At 48.5% G+C, this 17,057-nt stretch overlaps 2 protein-coding genes across 4 annotated transcripts in view; both read right to left on the bottom strand.

Moving 5' to 3' along the window:
* KLHDC2 (kelch domain containing 2) lies at window positions 173–11,872 on the bottom strand. Of its 2 annotated transcripts, none has more exons than XM_021403936.1 (14): window positions 11,760–11,872; window positions 10,621–10,788; window positions 9,754–9,833; window positions 8,710–8,827; window positions 7,550–7,665; window positions 5,536–5,617; window positions 5,356–5,439; window positions 4,285–4,365; window positions 4,149–4,207; window positions 3,700–3,809; window positions 3,202–3,274; window positions 2,312–2,399; window positions 1,398–1,450; window positions 173–1,143 (listed from the first exon to the last, which is right to left on the bottom strand). In XM_021403936.1, the coding sequence occupies exons 2-14, from the start codon at window positions 10,774–10,776 to the stop codon at window positions 1,020–1,022; spliced, it is 1,224 nt and encodes a 407-aa protein (XP_021259611.1). In that variant the 5' UTR covers window positions 10,777–10,788; window positions 11,760–11,872; the 3' UTR covers window positions 173–1,019. The 2 variants fall into 2 exon arrangements, with proteins under 2 accessions (XP_021259611.1, XP_021259612.1); XM_021403937.1 differs by having other exon boundaries at window positions 11,655–11,798.
* Window positions 11,976–17,057, bottom strand: part of KLHDC1 (kelch domain containing 1) — a 29,234-nt gene continuing 24,152 nt past the window's right edge. For both annotated transcript variants that reach the window (XM_021403938.1, XM_021403939.1), the window contains exons 11-13: window positions 13,609–13,693; window positions 13,217–13,269; window positions 11,976–12,896 (exon numbers count right to left, since the gene is read on the bottom strand). In XM_021403938.1, coding sequence (XP_021259613.1) covers window positions 12,722–12,896; window positions 13,217–13,269; window positions 13,609–13,693 — 313 coding nt within the window. In that variant the 3' untranslated portion in view covers window positions 11,976–12,721. The remainder of the gene's footprint in view (window positions 12,897–13,216; window positions 13,270–13,608; window positions 13,694–17,057) is intronic.

The following is a 17,057-nucleotide window of genomic DNA, read 5'->3' as shown; positions in this document are numbered from 1 at the left end:
ATGACCCTGTGCTGTGTAACTCACTGCTGCACAGCAGAGCAGGCTCAAGAGTCCAAGTGCAGCTGCTCATCAGTGCAGCCCCGAGGTCTGAAACTGTGCACCACCCTGAGCACTCCTAGAAGCCCCAGCTAAAGCTTGTAAACAAAATGAGGTACACGCTACAATGCAGGAGTTGTTCTGTCCTTGAAGTCAGTTGTTTATTGACTTTTTTCACTAAACAAGTTGTAACCCCTTCCCCACAGCTGTCCCCTGCTGGGCCGTGCCCCCAGGCTGAGCTCCTCTGTGCCTCAGGCTGCTCAGGGCTCTGCAGGTTCCTGGCAGCTGACCATGGGCTCAGGCACGCTCGGTTACACTGCTCAGGGCAGAAAATCTGCTACCTAAGGTTCACAATTGAGGTTCCACAACATAAAAGAGTTTCATAAACCAAGCTAAAACCAAGCAGAGTCATGGTGCTTTAACAGCTGAAGGTTTACAGCAGTTGAGCAACTCGGGTCATGTCCACTTCTCAAATCCCATTTCTCCAACCTTAAATGTTTGTGGCAAAGTTACATTGAGCAGCTCCTGAGCAGCGTGGACTAAACCAGCACTCGGCCACCCCAGCACTCTTCAGCCTCAACTAAAGCAGCGCTCCTCCTTCCTGTATCCATGGTGCCTCTGCATCTCCTGCAGCCACTGCCACCCCCAGCACCAGCTGGGCTTCCACACACAGTTCTTTCCACCCCTCCTTTGGCTCGGGGTTGGCCCTCACAAGTACTTCACCGTGGACAAACCCACGCCTAGGTTTGGCTGAAGCACGGCCTCCACCTCCACTTGCATTAAATACATTTATTGCAAACATCTTTACACAAAAATAGGTTTTCTCTAGGCCATTCACATGCAACTTCAAGGCAGGAAGCAACTACCTACAGTACAGCTACTTCATCTATACAGGTTTCATGTCTGCCACACGTGGTACAATTAATTATTACACCTTAGAACTGATCATCCATGCACCGCTCAGAGCTGCCAGCGCCGAGGGCTCAGGAGCCCGAGGTGTTGTTGCTTCCAAACCTCTGATTGACGCTGTGCAGCAAGTGCTTGGGGAGGCAATTCCAGGAGCTGGCCAACATCTCCTTAAAGCAAATGACTGCTTCGAGGCACAGCCTGGGGGAGAGGAACGCAGGGCTGCTGTTAGTGTGGATTGGGTGTCCTGCAAGGTGAGCTAATAATCATTTACAACTAGTTGTGCTTATCTCTGCAGCCACGTGCCTACTCCTCTGTTCCCATACTCAGCTGCTGTTGTTTCAGCTCTCTTTAGAGGAAGGAATGTTTGCGAGTGTTGTAGACTGGCACTAAGCCTGCACCAGTTGCTTTAGAAGGGGACACAACAGCTTAGTGTTGAAGCCTCGCTGTCTTACCTTACAAGAGATCGTGGTTGTAGAGAAAACACGAGTATTTCATTACTGTGAGCCTGCACGTGGGAGGGAGAGAGAGAGAGAGAGCGAATCAGTTTGTGTGGATCCCATCACAGCAGCAGAACCAAACCAGCCAGAGCTCAGAGGGACCCCGGGGAGGAAGGCAGACACAGCACAGCACTGGGGGCTGGAGTTCACATGAGCCACAAAGGCAGCACGTGAGCTGGACTCAGAACTGCTCAGCAAACCCCGCCGTGTCCGCACTTAGCACAAAGGGAACTGCAGGTGGATCAGTGCCCCGGGTCCTGCTCTGCCCAGCCAGCACCCAGCCCAGCAAAGGGAACAGCAGCAGCCCCTGTGGGCACTGCAGCACAGCTTCCAGGCCAGTGTCAGGCTCAGCAGTCACTGTTTTTTATCGTTGTTTTTAAGGCTGACATGTCTGTGTTGCACCACTCTTGTTTGCCACTTGCCTGTTCCTCCTGACACCCACTGGTTCTTACATTAAAATGTGCAGCCACGCTTGCTCCCAGTCACTTTCCAGCCACGTGGGGACTTTACAGACCATAATACTCCCTGTCCTGGCTAAAGAAACCCCCTCTGTGCCCTCAGCAGGACACCACAGTGAAGAAACTGCTTTGGGAGGGGCCCCCTGAACACACCTGGTGAGAAGCACTGGCTAAAGCTAAAGCAGGAGCCAGGAGATGAGAGCTCCACGTGCAACACCGCCGCGAGGGAACAAGCCACATAAACAGTGAATAATGACCTGTTCTAGAAAAGCAGCACAACATTCCCCCTTACAGTTTTGTTTATGCGTCTGCCAGTCCTGCACCACAGCACTGTGCTTGCTGCACTGCTAAGGAATTAAGCAGCTCCTGCTGGCAGTGCAGGAAGGAAAGCAAAGCTCGGGATAAACTTACAGCTTTAGAATGGGCCAGCAGGTTGTTGGCACAGCCCCCAAAGACGATCACCTCTCCCTCTTCGCTCGCACAAGCGGTGTGCCACAGCCTGCAAACAGAAGGCAGCCATTCAACACCACCACCCCACCCAGAAAGCCACGTTTGGGGTTTGTATTTCAAGCTAACCCACGCAGGTCTGCCTTCCCAACGCTATCCTGCAGTGCTGACCAATGCAATGGGAGCCTGTGGGGCAGCAGCTCAGCCTTGAAAGTCAGACCCCTCCTCTCCTCTGCCAGCAGCAAGGCCCAGGGTGCAGACTGGGAAGCACCGCTGCTGTAACTCGCTGACCCCCAACCAACCCAACGCTCTTCCCCAGGCACGATGGCTCACAGCTCACGTGGCACGGTGTTTATGACGCCGTATGCGTGCATCACGATTGTTTTAATGCTTTTAAAATTGCTGGTCATCACCTCTAATTTACTCAGTAGGTCTTCACAGAGCACAAAAACAGCCTGGGTGAGCACGGGGCCAACCCTGAGCAAGGACGCTGAGAACAGCACGTGTTTGTGGCACAGCAGGGACACACGGGCTCCAGGCAGCTCCTGTGCTGGCACGCACAGCTCAGGGTCCCCTTCAGGCATCCAGCCCCAAATCCCTGTTTCCTGCAGCCTCACAAAGCAAGCACTGAGCTACACGCTGCCTCCCACCCCGGGTGCAGCGCTGTTCATCTGGCGTGTTGTGTGTGGATGCCACACATTGGGGTTTCTGGGGCAGGAACCACTAACACGAGGTGTTGTGTTGTTGGAGAGACAAGCAGTGTGAGGAGGAACGCGTGTCCTCTCACTGCCAACACAAAGAGCCCCCCTCACTCTTTTTCCTTTGCTAAGTTTCCATGAAAGCACGCACCGTACCTGGGTTTTTCAGAGTAGTTATGCTCGAACTGCACCCACTCGTTCTTGCTGATACAATAAATCCAAGCATCACCTGAGAACAAGCAAAACCCCAATTACAAAAGGATTCTTTTAGTTCATGTCTGCTGCAGTAAACACGGACTCCTGTACAATACAATGCGTCTTTGTTCTTAAATAAATCAAGTTTGTCAGGACGAACCCTCTGAAGCTTTGGGCTGCCTATGTGCAAACAGCTCTTTATGGGAGGAAAGACAGAACTGCAAAGCTCTCACTAATTGCAGTCTGCATGGGATACGTTTTTAGAGCAGCCCGAGCTCTGTAAATAGCAGTGGCTGCACACACACGGTGACTCCTACTCTGTCCACTCAGCTGCTGGCCATAAGGAGCTGGATCACAGGACTGGAAGGAACGTACAAAGAGCGCGTGGTGACTGGGCAGCAGCTCAGGCTCCTCTTTAAGAACACGAAGCCAAGACAGAACCCTTTCGGAATGACTTACTTAATGGCTGCTTGTCAGTGGTGAATCCTCCAAAGAGAAAGAGATGATCTGAGGAAATGGGTGTGAGAGAATGCCAGGAGCGGCCGACCGGGCAGACGCCTTGCGGCATGCTGTGTGTCAAGGAGAGCAAAGCACCATTAACCACCCACGTGCTACAGGAAGACAGCGCTGTTCTTTTCTGCTCCTTATTTTTCAGGTCTTTGAACTATGCACCTTCATCCTGTGCAAACGTCACGACCCAAGAGCAAGTTTTTACTGTGTCTAAAGTGAAAGAGTTTTGCTCCCGTGAGGACTTGAAAAACGCTGACAGCAAAACCCAGGCAGATAACCCTGCTTGTGTCTGCTCACCTACAGGAGTTCACTAAGCTTCACTGGATTGATTAGAAGTGAATAAAGACGGCACCTTTACATTGCTTCCCACACCAAAGAACCGGAGTTTTAGTACCTACATTTCATTCCACTCCCACGTATCCAAATTCAGATAGTAAAGATCGTTCATTCGGGACTCCTGCAACAAAGCAGAGCGTGGCTGAAGCGCTGTGGCCGGGTGCTGGTAGCACAGCACTCGGTGGGGCTGTGACTTACTCTGTATCTGCCCCCGAACACGAAGCCTCTGTTCCCCACTGTAGCACACGCGTGAGCTGCTCGTGGCGATGGAGTCTTGCCCTGGGAAAAGAAAACGTGAAATAAGAAGGGAAGTTTAGGAGATACATTAAGAAAAGCAAGAAAACCTCATTCCAACAGGAAGGCCCTGCGGTCAGCAAGACATCCCAGCTCCACAAAGCAGCTCAGCCCCTCGTCTCTTTGGCTGGCTACAGTCAGACTTAAGGTCACCAAGGAGTAGGGAGTGAAAAGTCATTCTGGGGGCAGAAATGTGCTTTTTCTGCTGGGTAGAAGACCTGAAAACTCCTTAAAAATTGGACTTTTTTTCCCATCTTACACTCAGGTATAAATTCTGCTTTTAGAAAAGGGCTCAGACACCCACAGAAGGCCTCAGACTGTAAACAAGGTAATGATGTAATGAACATCAGCAAGGATTTTTCTCGAGCTACCATGAAATATTTGAGATCCACAGGTATTAAGACAAAGCAAATCCTCAGTAATTTGAGCACGGAGTTACTTATCTCAAATTTAATTTCTTGCCAATTCTGTGGCAGCCTCACTCCATCTGCCTGCTCCTGAATGCTGCTGGGACACTTCGAATGGGGCCTATTTGCAATTGCAGAGCATTTTGTTTTGACAAGGATCCAGCAGCCCAGTGACACACAGTGAGCTGCCATGCTCACAGGAAACCACGCACTCTGTTTCCCTGAGCTCCCCTTAAGAACCATGCCACTGAAGCATGAAAGAAAGCAGCTCAGTGGGAAAAATGATGAAGAGAGAAAGGGCAAAGAACAGGCAGGCTTCTTGTTTTTGGAGAGGAGGGAGGAGGCAGGTAAACAGTATAAATCAGCATTTGGTACCGGTCTCAAGTTGCACCGGGGGGAGGCGTGGACATTAGGAAGAATTTCTTTCATCAGTAACCTATTCCAACTTAAATTAAAGCAGTGAAGCCAGGCCTGGCAGAGTCGTGTTTGATTTCACAGGCTGCTAGAAGAGATATGGCACACGTTTCTGAAGAGCTGTAACTTTAAGCAATGTAAGAACAGTAATTACCGTAGTTATGGGCTGGCTCCAAGTAAATGTTTCAGTGTCCAGAACATGCACGTGGTCATTCCACCCTCTAGGAAGTCCTGAATTCTTTAAAAATATTCATGAAGAAGCAAGTTTTAGTAGGCACTGATGAAATATTAGGTGTCAACAGAAATTACTTCAAGGTGGGAAAAGTTTGCTTACCCAAAAAGAGGTTTCATCAAATTCAAAAGTTCCTCGTTGTTTCCCTTCAGGAAAATAACCATAGCCTCCAAAAAAGATCAGCCTGAAACAAAACATGCAACAAGCAGCGTCAGAAATGTGATCACATTCCTCGCTACAAATTTAAAGCTCTGTGAAGGCTGGGCTCAGACTCAAGTCAGGGAAGCACCTCTGACTTCATTATTTCCAATACATCAACAGTGCAAGTTTTCCAGGTGTGGGGCCCAGTTTGTTACCTAACCGACCCTCCCACCCACACAAATCCCTCTGTAGGTGTTTCCCAGGCCCCAGGCTGCCCAGCTTTGCTGCTGTTCCAAAAGCAAAGCTGCCAGGCCTGCTGCCTGCTCCCTGCGCTCCAGCTTTCCTTATCAGGGCTCCCACACAGAACTATGGCTGCCTGCTCCTGAAGCTTTCTGCCTTCACCCTTTCCAAGCGTGCTGCTCATTTTTCCCAGTCCCCAAATATTCACAGAGAGTCCTGCAGGAAGCCAAGGGAATGCACACAGCGTGTGGGTGAGAAGAGAGAAGTCACCAGAGAGGAGAGGGCTGAAAGGGAGAGCTCGAGTGCCTGCTTTGCACGGGGGCCTGCACTCCTGCCAGAAAGTCTTAATGAAGTAACAGAGAACAACCTATACAGCCAAAAAACTGCCACAGCTCGAGTCCTGCGATTCTTCTACCAGTGAACTCTCTCTCTATGCCTGGAATCTGGAAAGTAACACCATGGGCACTCTGCAAGCGTTCCTTGTCTCTGCAGTGAATCCCACAGCAAATGCTGTTAGCAGAGAGCTTGCTCCCCACAGAACACACAAAGCAGCACAGGCACCCACGCCATTATACACCAAAGTGACCAAGCGTGGCCCAAGCACGAGGAATACCACACATCCTTAATCTCCTCTGATCCAGCAGAGCCAGAGACAATGCAGCCAGGCCAGCTGTGCCAGCAGGCAGAGGTTGCCTTCGCTGTTCAGGTGAGGTTCTGTAAGGAAAAGCATCAACAACCACAGGCAGAACACAGTGGGGCCCTGCTCTCTGAAAGCCAGGCACCCCCTGAGAAGCCAGCCCTGAGCCCAGTGAGGCAACCAGCAGCCCCTGCCTTCCCCTGAGTGCTTTGCTCCCCCCCCTCAGCCTCCGAGAGCTGTGACACTGCAAGCTCATGAAGCAGGAAACCCGCAGCAGGGGCCTTCCTCAGCCTATTGCCAGCACCTGAAGGCTGCAGCAATCCTGCTCTGGGGACAAGCACCACGCTGGCTGGACAGGAGAGGAGGCTGCAAGGCAACAGCCACGTTTTGCACATCAGCTCAGCTGGCTGCAACACCTCCCCCGTGTCTTCCTCACATTTCTAACGTTTGCAATGCATCTCTGGGACACTATCCCAACACATTAGATCAGATAACATTCACAGCAGATCATCCAATGCGTCCCTTGTTTTGTGCAACCAGCACAAAACAGGCAGGATTAAGAAGGTGCATTGCTGAAAAAGCCATGCACATTTCTTTATTAAAATGGCTTCCCACTCTCCTGCTCTCAAACCATCAAAGGCACACGAGCTGTTCCCTGAGATATGACTGACAGATTGCACTTTGTGTGTAACAGGAATCCCAGAGCAGGCTTCTCTGAAGAATAATTCCAGCTGCGCTTGCCAAGGATGACGCTGATAGAAGCAACCCATCTTCAGCACAACAGACTGAGAAGGCACCTGGAAGATTTGCCTGTAAGGAGCCCACGTTTTGGATTGTGACTCACATGGATACTTTGCAGCTTACACATACCCAGACTGGGAGTTAGGTTTTTCATTTAGCAACAGCTAAGGACAGAGCAGATTTAAAAGGCTGGGGAACAAATCCCACGTCTTCCCGGAGTATGTTTGCACTGCAGGCAAGAAGTCCTGCTGCAGCTCTTGTTCAAACAAAGAGACACAACAAGGACAGGGCTGGGAGTGATGGAAAGCACACACACACGCAGGGACAGCTGTGCTGACTTTGTTGCTGGAGCCTTACTTGTTTTTGTAAACCCACACGCCAAGTTTGTCCTTTGATGAAGGGGGGACCCCCTGACACTCTACTCTGACCCACTGCAGCACTTTGTCCGTGGATCTGGAATTTAACATGTAGAACTGTAGAAAATAAAAAGATTTCTTTTACCCAAACAGTTAGCTTAAATCTTAAGTCTGACTGCTGCAACAATAACAACTTGTAATTAGCACGTATTGGTACAGAAGCACTACACGAGTTCTCTCCCTCCCTGCACAGAGCACTGACAACGTGTGGAACCAACTATGGATCCGAAGATCCTCGTCTTTTTGCAGACTCAGGCCCCAAACATCCTTCCACAAAAGCAACAGGACCATGCACATTGAGTGGGACCACCCAGAAGCTGCAATGGGACCAAATGAAGGTGAGCACAACGGAGCTATTGTCTGGTAACTTAGAAGAATAATTCCAAAAAGCGTTTTTAAAGCGTTTGCAAATCACCCCCTGGTATTAGTTCAGAGATCTCTGGAAATTTCCATCGTTCAAAAGAAGCAAACTTGGAAGCACCAGTGCCATACAATTTATAGGCTGAGCTGCTCCAGAGCAAGTGCCACCCAAACAAGTAACAGGTCACGGTGCTTCTCTGTGCTGGAAAGCCACCAGAGAGCAATGGTGCAGAGCTGGAGGCTAACCTCAAGTTGGGAAAACAGATTATCTGACCTGCTGCAGAGAACTAATATGCTGAATGGATAAGAGTGCCAGCTAATCACCTGAATGAGAAAAAATAAATAAATTCATGTGGTAAACACCGTATTTTGTTAGTCAAAATCTCTCAGGCAAGCACAAAAAGAACATGGCTTCAATTAGTTTGCAACTGAGGAAGCTGCTGACAGGGCGAGAAGGCTGTTATCTGCTTGCCAGTAGGTGAAGATATCGTGCTGCAGAAGCCATGGAGGACACAGCACCTGGATCCACGTTCAGGATCCCATTATTAACATTTAAGCTCTGAAACGAGATCCAATCTGTCCAGCGATTCAGAAGAAAATGCTTCTGTGATTTGCTAAGGTGATACATTTCTCGCTAGGGATCAATTTTAATTAACTGCAAAGTCCACCTCTATGCAGAATGGGACCAAAAGCTAACGATGAGAAACTTATTTGTGAGAAAGGGTTTACTCAATTACTGACCTTGTTTGTGTTGCCACGTGCATGGTGTCCTCCAAACAGGTACACCACTCTGTCTACACACACAGCACAACTTCCAGACATGGAGGGTGGAACATCTCCCTCTGTTTTACTCTTCTTCCTACGGGCACAGATTCAAATATTACATTTGATCAAAACAAACACTAACGATTTTGCCTGGAGTGAAGTTCCATGCCACCACCGTTATGTTTTTAATCCTGACGGGTCGCTGCGCAGCGCTCAGTTTCGAGTTTTTCAAACCCACGCAGGCTGAACAGTTTACAACACCAGGCAGGCACGATGGGGAGGTGGGGTGGGGAAAAGGCAGCTTAATTACCACGTGTTTTCTGGGGGAGGAATCCTGTCTGCCCAGTGCAGGAGTTCAGGGTGCTTTTCCCATTCCATACCCCGGAAGATCCCCAGGCAAAAAGGCTGCACCTGTCTAAACTGCGGGTTTTATTTTGCTCCTGTTTTTCTTTAATGTTTGTAAACACCGTGATCACAAAGATAAGCTTCCACTCCATGCTCAGGGCTGTCCCAAACCACTCTGACAACTGCAAGGAGTGCTGAAGTTGCATTTTCTCCAAAGCACCGAGACCGGGCTTCACAGCACACGGCCCCAGCCAGCTACAGCATCAGAGCAGTGCGTTCCCTTCTCCTGTGCCTTTGGGCATGCAGTACCACACAACTTCCAAGCCCCTACTGGTCTTAGCAGACACAGCAGTTTCCTTGGCAGCATAAATACTTAACGTAAAGGACAAGAAATAGAACACAGAAGGTACCCACAATGCTGTCTTCAACAACACGTGGTACAAATTCAGTGCTCAGGTGTTGCATCCTACACCAGAAATCCCACAACACCTCACGCTGCTGCTGACATTTGCCATACACATGCATGCAACAGTAGGATAGGTGGGAATAAAAAAGCCAGGGATTTCTCTCTCTGTCCTCATAGATAGACAGACAGACCCTCAGCATGGTCATTGTACCAATTTAAGACTTTTTTTTCCATAAAGCAAAAAATATTAAGTTTGGGATTTACTGTACCATCTTCCAGTTTCCATGTTGTAGATCCATATTTCATCTCTGGGCAGATAGAAGTCATAAAATCCCCTCACTTGGGCATTCTGCAGAACAGAACAGAAAAGAAAAAGGAAGCTTGAATTACAGGCTGCTCTGAATGTTTACAACCCCTCAGAGATCTAACCTGCAAAAACAGCAGCAGCAGTGCCTGCTGCACCCCCAACACCTCCCATCTGCACAGAGCAGTTAAGAGCTCACTACCATTTCTGCTGGGGACAGGACAAACTCCCTGCAGGCCACAGGCTGGGATACACAGAAGCTAAACCTCGCATTCATACGCCAGGCAGGATAGCTAGGGTGCACAAAGGAGCCAAAGTGTTCTTCGTAATTCCCACATCCCCATGACACCAGCAGAATAATCACAGAACCACAGCATGGCTGGGTTGGAAGGGACCACGCAGCCCCCAGCCCCACCCCTGCTGTGGGCTGGCTGACCCCCAGCTCAGGCACCTCCAGGGATGGCAAGACACCAAAGCTTTGTCTTGAGCTACAATTCACCTACTGAATCTGCTGTCAAATGAAAAAGGATCAATTTTCATTCCTGTCAAAACCGTAGAATGGTTCGGTTCCACTCGCCATGCGCACAGCCCAACATGCCAAATAACCAAATTGTGATGGGTAACATGCAACATACAGTTGTGCTGACGACGCTGTAACGAAAAGCACCACTTTGCAGGGCGTGCGTTCCACAGCAGATCATATGTTCTACCTTTTTAACCGGAGCTTTTCTTTTTCAGAGGAGGGATAACTTTCCAGAGCCACTTCCAAACAAATGGCACGTAATTACCAGCACTATGGGTGACAGGTGGGGTAGCATAGAGTGGAGTGTACCTTGTATCCTCCCCAGACGTACATGCAGTGCCCATCGGTGACCGCCACGTGCCCGCTGCGCTCCGCAGGGCTGTCGTTCTCCAGCTGCTCAAAGCTGTCCTCAGCTGGAGCCGGGAGCTCTTCATCTGCCTGCAGGTCTTCGTTATCGTCAGCCATTTTGATCTGGTGCTACATGCATAGAATAACGTAACAGTTGTGAAAATCATCAGGGTAAACAACCAGAGGAAAAAAAAAAAAAGATGATAAACCGCACGCTGTTGTCTTTCAAAATGATGCTTCAGTGGAAGAAGCTTTGCCATCACTCAAGAAAGTTTCAGAAGGGGAACAGAGCTGTGAGGGGTCTGGAGCACACGTCTTATGGGGAGCAGCTGAGGGAACAGGGACTGCTGAGTCTGGAGAAGAGGAGCTCAGGGGAGACCTCGCTCTCTCTACCTCCCTGACAGGAGGTGGTGGTGAGATGGGGGCCGGCCTCTGCTCCCAGGTAATGGTAACAGGATGAGAGGTGATGGCCTCAAGTTGTGTCAGGCGAGGGTCAGGTTGGATATTGGGAAAAAATTTTTCTCAGAATGAGTGCTCAGGCGCTGGAACAGGCTGCCCAGGGAGGCGGTGGAGTCATCATTTTGGGCCTCCAAAGCTAAGCCTCCTGCCCCCAAAACCATCCAAGTGCTGCTCGGTGCAGGACCTCACCTACATCGCAGAACAAGGCAGAGCCCCTCTCCGCATTACTCCACGGAGAGAAGGCCCAAATCTAGCGACAGGGCCCGGGAGGAGCCCCAGGGCCGCACCAGCTGGTCACTGGGGAGGTGCCACCCCCGGGCCTCGGGCCTGTCACCTGCCGGAGCCTGCGGGCAGAGCGAGGGCTGAGGCAAGCCGGGGGGAGCGAGCAGCGGCTCCGTGCGAGCGGGCAGGGAAAAGGTCTGTCACGAGGCCACGGTACAGCCACAGCTAGCGGGCTGACACCCACCGCAACCCGAACCGCCTCCCCCCCCACCGAGCGACCCCTCACAAGCCCAGGCGATTCCCGAGGCCCGCACCGCGCCAGCTCCTTCCTCCGCGGGGGCACCGCCTCCCCTCAGCGCGGGGCTGAGGCAGAGCGCCCTCACGGCTCAGCCCGCGCTCCCGGCCGCACCCCCGCTCACCTCCGCGGGCCCCGCGCAGCACCAACAACAGCCGGGGCCGCACTTCCGGCCGCGCCGCGCATGCGCAGCTCCGCCCGGCTGAAGGGGGAGGGACCGCGCGGCGCCGCGCTCGGGGGAGGAGGGCAGGTGCGCGGCCACGTGCGAGAGCTCGGGCGCGCTGGGGAAGGTGCGGGTTTCACCGTAACACCGTCACAAAGCAGTGCAAACGGGTCGCTCTTCAACTCTATAAAATTTTAATGTGCTCCTGTTAACTAAGTATCCGAAACAGAAAAATAGCGAGTACTACAGACGCTCTTCTCTGAACAATAAATAAACGGTTTTTTTTTTTTTTAAACAACAATTAAATAGAAACTCGACACGTTCCAAGTACATCGGACAACCTATCTCCGAAAGGACTCGATGCTGACAGCAGCAGCAGCGTAAAGCCGTGTGCCGCACCGCGCCCTGCTGGGTGTGTGTCCGTCCAGGCTCCGCTGCAGCTCATCCACTCCCACCCTGGGTGCAGCGCTGGGCTCTGCCCTGGGGCCGGCTGCCATGTGGCAGGGTGCTGGGGTCGGTGGTGTTTGCCACGCGTGGCTCTCCCCAGGGCAGCGTCCCGCTCGCTTTTCAGACAGGCCGGCGCGCTAAGGCTCGTGTGCGGGAAGATTTTTGACTTAAGCCACGTTTTGGTCAACTGAAAACATTTGATGGCATGTCACCTTCAAAAAGAACAAGTTGTACGGGCTGCCTCATTAAGACCACAACAGTAGAAGTTAACAATACATACAAATTAAATTTTTCTCCGTTTCCTATGGCGCGGAAAACAAACGTTTTCCGTGAGAAGGATTTCCACGTTGTCAAACTTCACTTAGAAACTCAGCTGAACGTACTGCTGTTCTGTAGCATTAGTAAAGTTCCCTAACAAAAGGCTTTGCCGGACGCGGTGCAGAACCCGGAGCGCTGAGCGGTTCTGTGGGTGCTGTTCAGGTGGTGCTCAGCTGGCACTGCCGCTCCGTTTCCGCCTTCCTCTCCTGCCGGTGGCTCACTGCAGCCCAGAAGGTGATCTTCTTCAGCACCTGCTGCAGGAGTTTGGATGGCAAGCAAGGGATGTGATCTTGCAATAGGGCCGCGTTTTTACCGATGCAGTCAAGGCACAACCTGAAGAAGAGGTGGGAGAAAAAAAAAAAAGGAAGATTGAGGGAGGTTGTCTATAACCCGAAGTCAGAGAGGTGGCATTGAGTAAAAGCTTGCTGTGCTGGTTGGTACACGTGTTGTGCATGCACAGTCGGGAGACAGAGCATTAGACACCACTGGTATTTAAACTGCCATGGGTTATCATCCCCTGCATGTTTCAGAGGTTTATCGAGAGAGTGATGTTATAGTTGACCTGCCTACGTAGGATTAAATTCAAACCTCTGGGTGAAAACAGCGCCAGAGCGATGTCACCAGAATGCGCGGTGCCCGCAGCCTCAGCTCACCTGAGAAGCGAGTAGGGCTGTGTCTGAAATATCAGCAAGTCACTGCAGTGGCCCTGAGCGAGAGAAAGAAAACACGCGTGAGAATGATAAAGAGCTTTGCTCAGAAATGCTGCTGTTTTCTAGATCGATATAATGCTTATTACTACACCCGGAGTTTTAAATTACAGATACTTAAATAATTACTTAGGAAGAATCTGAATAGTAGACTCTTTCATGAGCCTAACAAAGGTCAGAAAAACCCCTCCTAAATTACTTCCCAGGAACACCTAAGGTCACATCCTCACAACAGCATCTACTACGAATGAACCCAAACATATCAGCAACTGTATTAGCTTCATTTTAGTTCAATTGTATTTAATTATTAGAGTGCTGGGATTATGCAGTTTACTGACTGTGTCCATGAAGTGCAAGTCGTCTTTGCTTCCACCAAACACCATCACTTCTCCTTCTTTTCCAAGGCAGGCTGTATGCCACAGTCTAGAAATAACATTGTAAACAGGATTAGTGAGCAAGTAACAAGCAGCAGCCCTGCGTTATCAGCAAAACAATTCTAAAAGTTAAGTATTTTTAAGGGTTTCAGGAAAGCAATACATCTGCATATTAACTACCTCACATACTTTCCTACATTCCTCATATTTAAGTTTCTTTTCACAACTCTTCTGTTAGGAGGACCTAAGTTCCTTTTAATTACAATGGGAAGGCCGCCTTTGCTCAATCCCGTGATCGCACCGCTTGTGCGCCGTGAGCCTTCAAGTCTCATTCTTCTCACACCACTTCCCCCGGAGAATTTCAGAACTTGAAATTATTAATTTTGCAACTCGTGCTGTGAGCTGGAGAAACCACAAAGCCGGTTCTTTATCATTTGTGTCTTCAGGAAGACTTTCTTTGCTAGTAAGCACGAAGCCCCACGGGAGCGAGGCCCGTTACGAGCCCTTCTTTTCTGTTTGACCATTTATTTGCACAGGGTAATGCTCTGGGAAGAACCTTGGAGGCTTCTGCTTTGTCAAATATTACTCAAATGGGTCAACTGATTCCAAACATATATGGGGAAGAGAGGCAGATGCACATGCAGAGTACTGCAACGTAACCCCTACTTTTTAGAAAACCCAAGACAAAGACATCATCAAAAAGGTTTTCAAAATGAAACCGATCCCTTGGAATATTACATTATTATTCAATTATTGAACAATAGAAAAGGAGAGAGCAATGTGACTATCCTCATGAGAATTTTGGTGAATGATTACATTTCATACAGACCAATACATTTTTGGCACGACTTATCTGTATTGTAGTTATATATACTTTGTCTTATGTGTCAGTGGTTCAACACAAAGTTGCAGTGGAAAATTTTTAGAAAGCAAGCTTTCACCAAAACAGCCTTGATCCTGTTTCTTTAATCCATAACTATAATTGTATTTGCTTTAAAATTGCAGGGTTTTTAGTACTGACTCTTATCCCTGAACAGCAGGGTGAGAGCTTCACGGCACAGATTTTCAGTATCGCTTCTGTGCTTACCCCAGTGACTCGTGGGGGTCATTTTCTGTGCATCAATTACTTTCACCGTGACCACGAGTAATTTGTATTGTATATATAAAAACAGATGGTATAAAAAACAACAGCAAAAAAAAACCCCTTATATAATCTTGCCATAACAATGATTCTGCTACTTCAGTAGCTACACCTTGCCAGATTTACTTTTTATTGCTAGCAGATCAAAATCTGTGGCTTTTCTCCTGGTGTATCACCACTGAAGTAACTAGCACAGGATGATTATCGCCACAGAGCTCTGGCCCCTTCCATTTACTTAACCAAAATAACACATACAGCTAGAACTTTTGTGCAAAAATAAACATTCTCACCATCTTACTCCATTCATTTCAATAATTATTCACCGTTCTCCTTAGGCTAAACTGTGTCCCACCTTTTCTCTTCCTCATACCTGTGGATAGATCTGTCTCTGCCTTATCTGCCTTAGGGAAACTCTGGCCTGGACTTCATCACCGAAGAACACTGGGAAGCCTTTCCTGCCTTCACCTTGTTGCCATCCTATCTTGCAACCTGATGCATTTTTCTACAGACTGACAGAGTTTATGTCCTCTCACAGCTGCTCTAACTTAGCACCTAAACATTCTAATAAAGCATGTTATTTACATTACACAGAAGCTGAATTCATGTAACCTTTTACATAGCTCTTCTACCTAGAGAAACAGAATTACACGGTAATGCAAACATGAGGAATTTATGAATTAAACATACAATTTGTTAATTAACCTGGCATGCAAAACATTTTCTAAAGCACAATTTATGGACAGAAGAAAATATATTCTTTTCTACCAATACAGAATCAGGAGACAATTTATCAGAAAAAGGAGGTTGAATTAAACTAAAGGAATAGCTCTTTAGAGAATTTAATGAGAGAAACAACTTTGCAGAAGCACCAGGAAAATATACTAACACATGCATGGTACACAGTGTATTGTAAGAGAAACTTATAACCTAAGACCATACATAAGTATTAATGCCAGAACATTTTAAGTCCTACTGTTAAAGATATGTGAGCAACTCGTTCAGACTAATTCAATATATAGACAGGCTTTGGTGTGGTTTCTTTTATCTGTTTGCAAGACTTCTTGAAAAATGTTATTGAAATATCTTCCTTTAACAAAGTGGTGGTGGACTGTCATTTACTTCATTAAAGATTTAAATCAATGAAGGGCAACTGTCCTCAGCCTACCAAACTGTACACCAAAATCTGAAGGCAATAGAGAGTAACAAGACACATCTGAACTGGAGGGAACTCTGAGACTGTCATCAGATGGGAGCCATTCTCCATTCAGAGGGCTCCATTCTCTCAGGAGGGCCAGGGCTGCGCGCACAGCACAGCGAGCAGTGGCTGTCTCAGTTGCTCTTTTTTGATGCTTTCACAGCAGCAAGGCAGGTGGCTCACTCAGCAGCCTCTGCCAGCACAGCCAGGTGACAGGGAAGCTTTGCAGCCCAGTATGGGATCTGCTACTGAGCTGCCTGTAAGCCCCTTGGGGCTCAAGAGTCAAGTGCCAGCACCACATTTGGTACCAATGTTATTCCAGCTTAACTGCAGAGTAAAGGCTGAGCTGCAGGTCCCTGGCCCACTGCTCGTAGAAAGAGCACATCCTGCCCCTTCCCAGTCCCTTTTCATAATGCACCAAAAACTTCATTACACAAGGGCACTTCAGCAGTTAACTTTTAGGAGACCATTGGTGTAAAGAACCAAATAGGAAGACTATTAGCAGTCAAGGAACATGTTAATGTGCTCAGTTATTTAAGGCAGTCTCCAGTTTTCACGTACCAGTTCACTGACTGTAAAAAGACAGAAAATACTCTGTGAAGCTAAGGTATGATTTTATTTAGGCTTGAAACAGTTTTAAATATAAGAAAGCAGAAAACTTGGTCTAACACTGTTATATTTTAAAAGTAACCTAGAATAGGGTAAAATAGCCAGAAATCATCTTTTTCTGTAGTGTTAAACTTGAGAGGAAAAGGGAACAAAGTCTGAAAGAGACAGTATAGCCACACATCCTAGAGCTAGGTTTTTTTGATTGTCAGTTAAGTTCTCAAAGCTAAAAAAAACTCTACAGGCCTTGATTGTGCTGCTTAAATACAGTTGTTGTTGTTTAGTACTCAAGCCAGCTTTGCAAAACTGTGATCATGATTAGTTGCTTCTGCTCACAGAAAAAACAAAACAAACAAGAGCTATTTATAATTCTTTTGGACCCCAAAAGGTCCGGCAGCATTTTAAGCTGCTGTCTTCCCCATGTTTCTCAAAATGTGTCTCCATTAACTAACTTGTATAATTCTGCTTCCT

Source organism: Numida meleagris, chromosome 6 (genome assembly GCF_002078875.1).
Source record: "Numida meleagris isolate 19003 breed g44 Domestic line chromosome 6, NumMel1.0, whole genome shotgun sequence".
Lineage (NCBI taxonomy): Eukaryota > Metazoa > Chordata > Aves > Galliformes > Numididae > Numida > Numida meleagris.
Note: the sequence above shows the minus strand (reverse complement) of the source record. Positions and strands in the feature narration are given on the sequence as shown.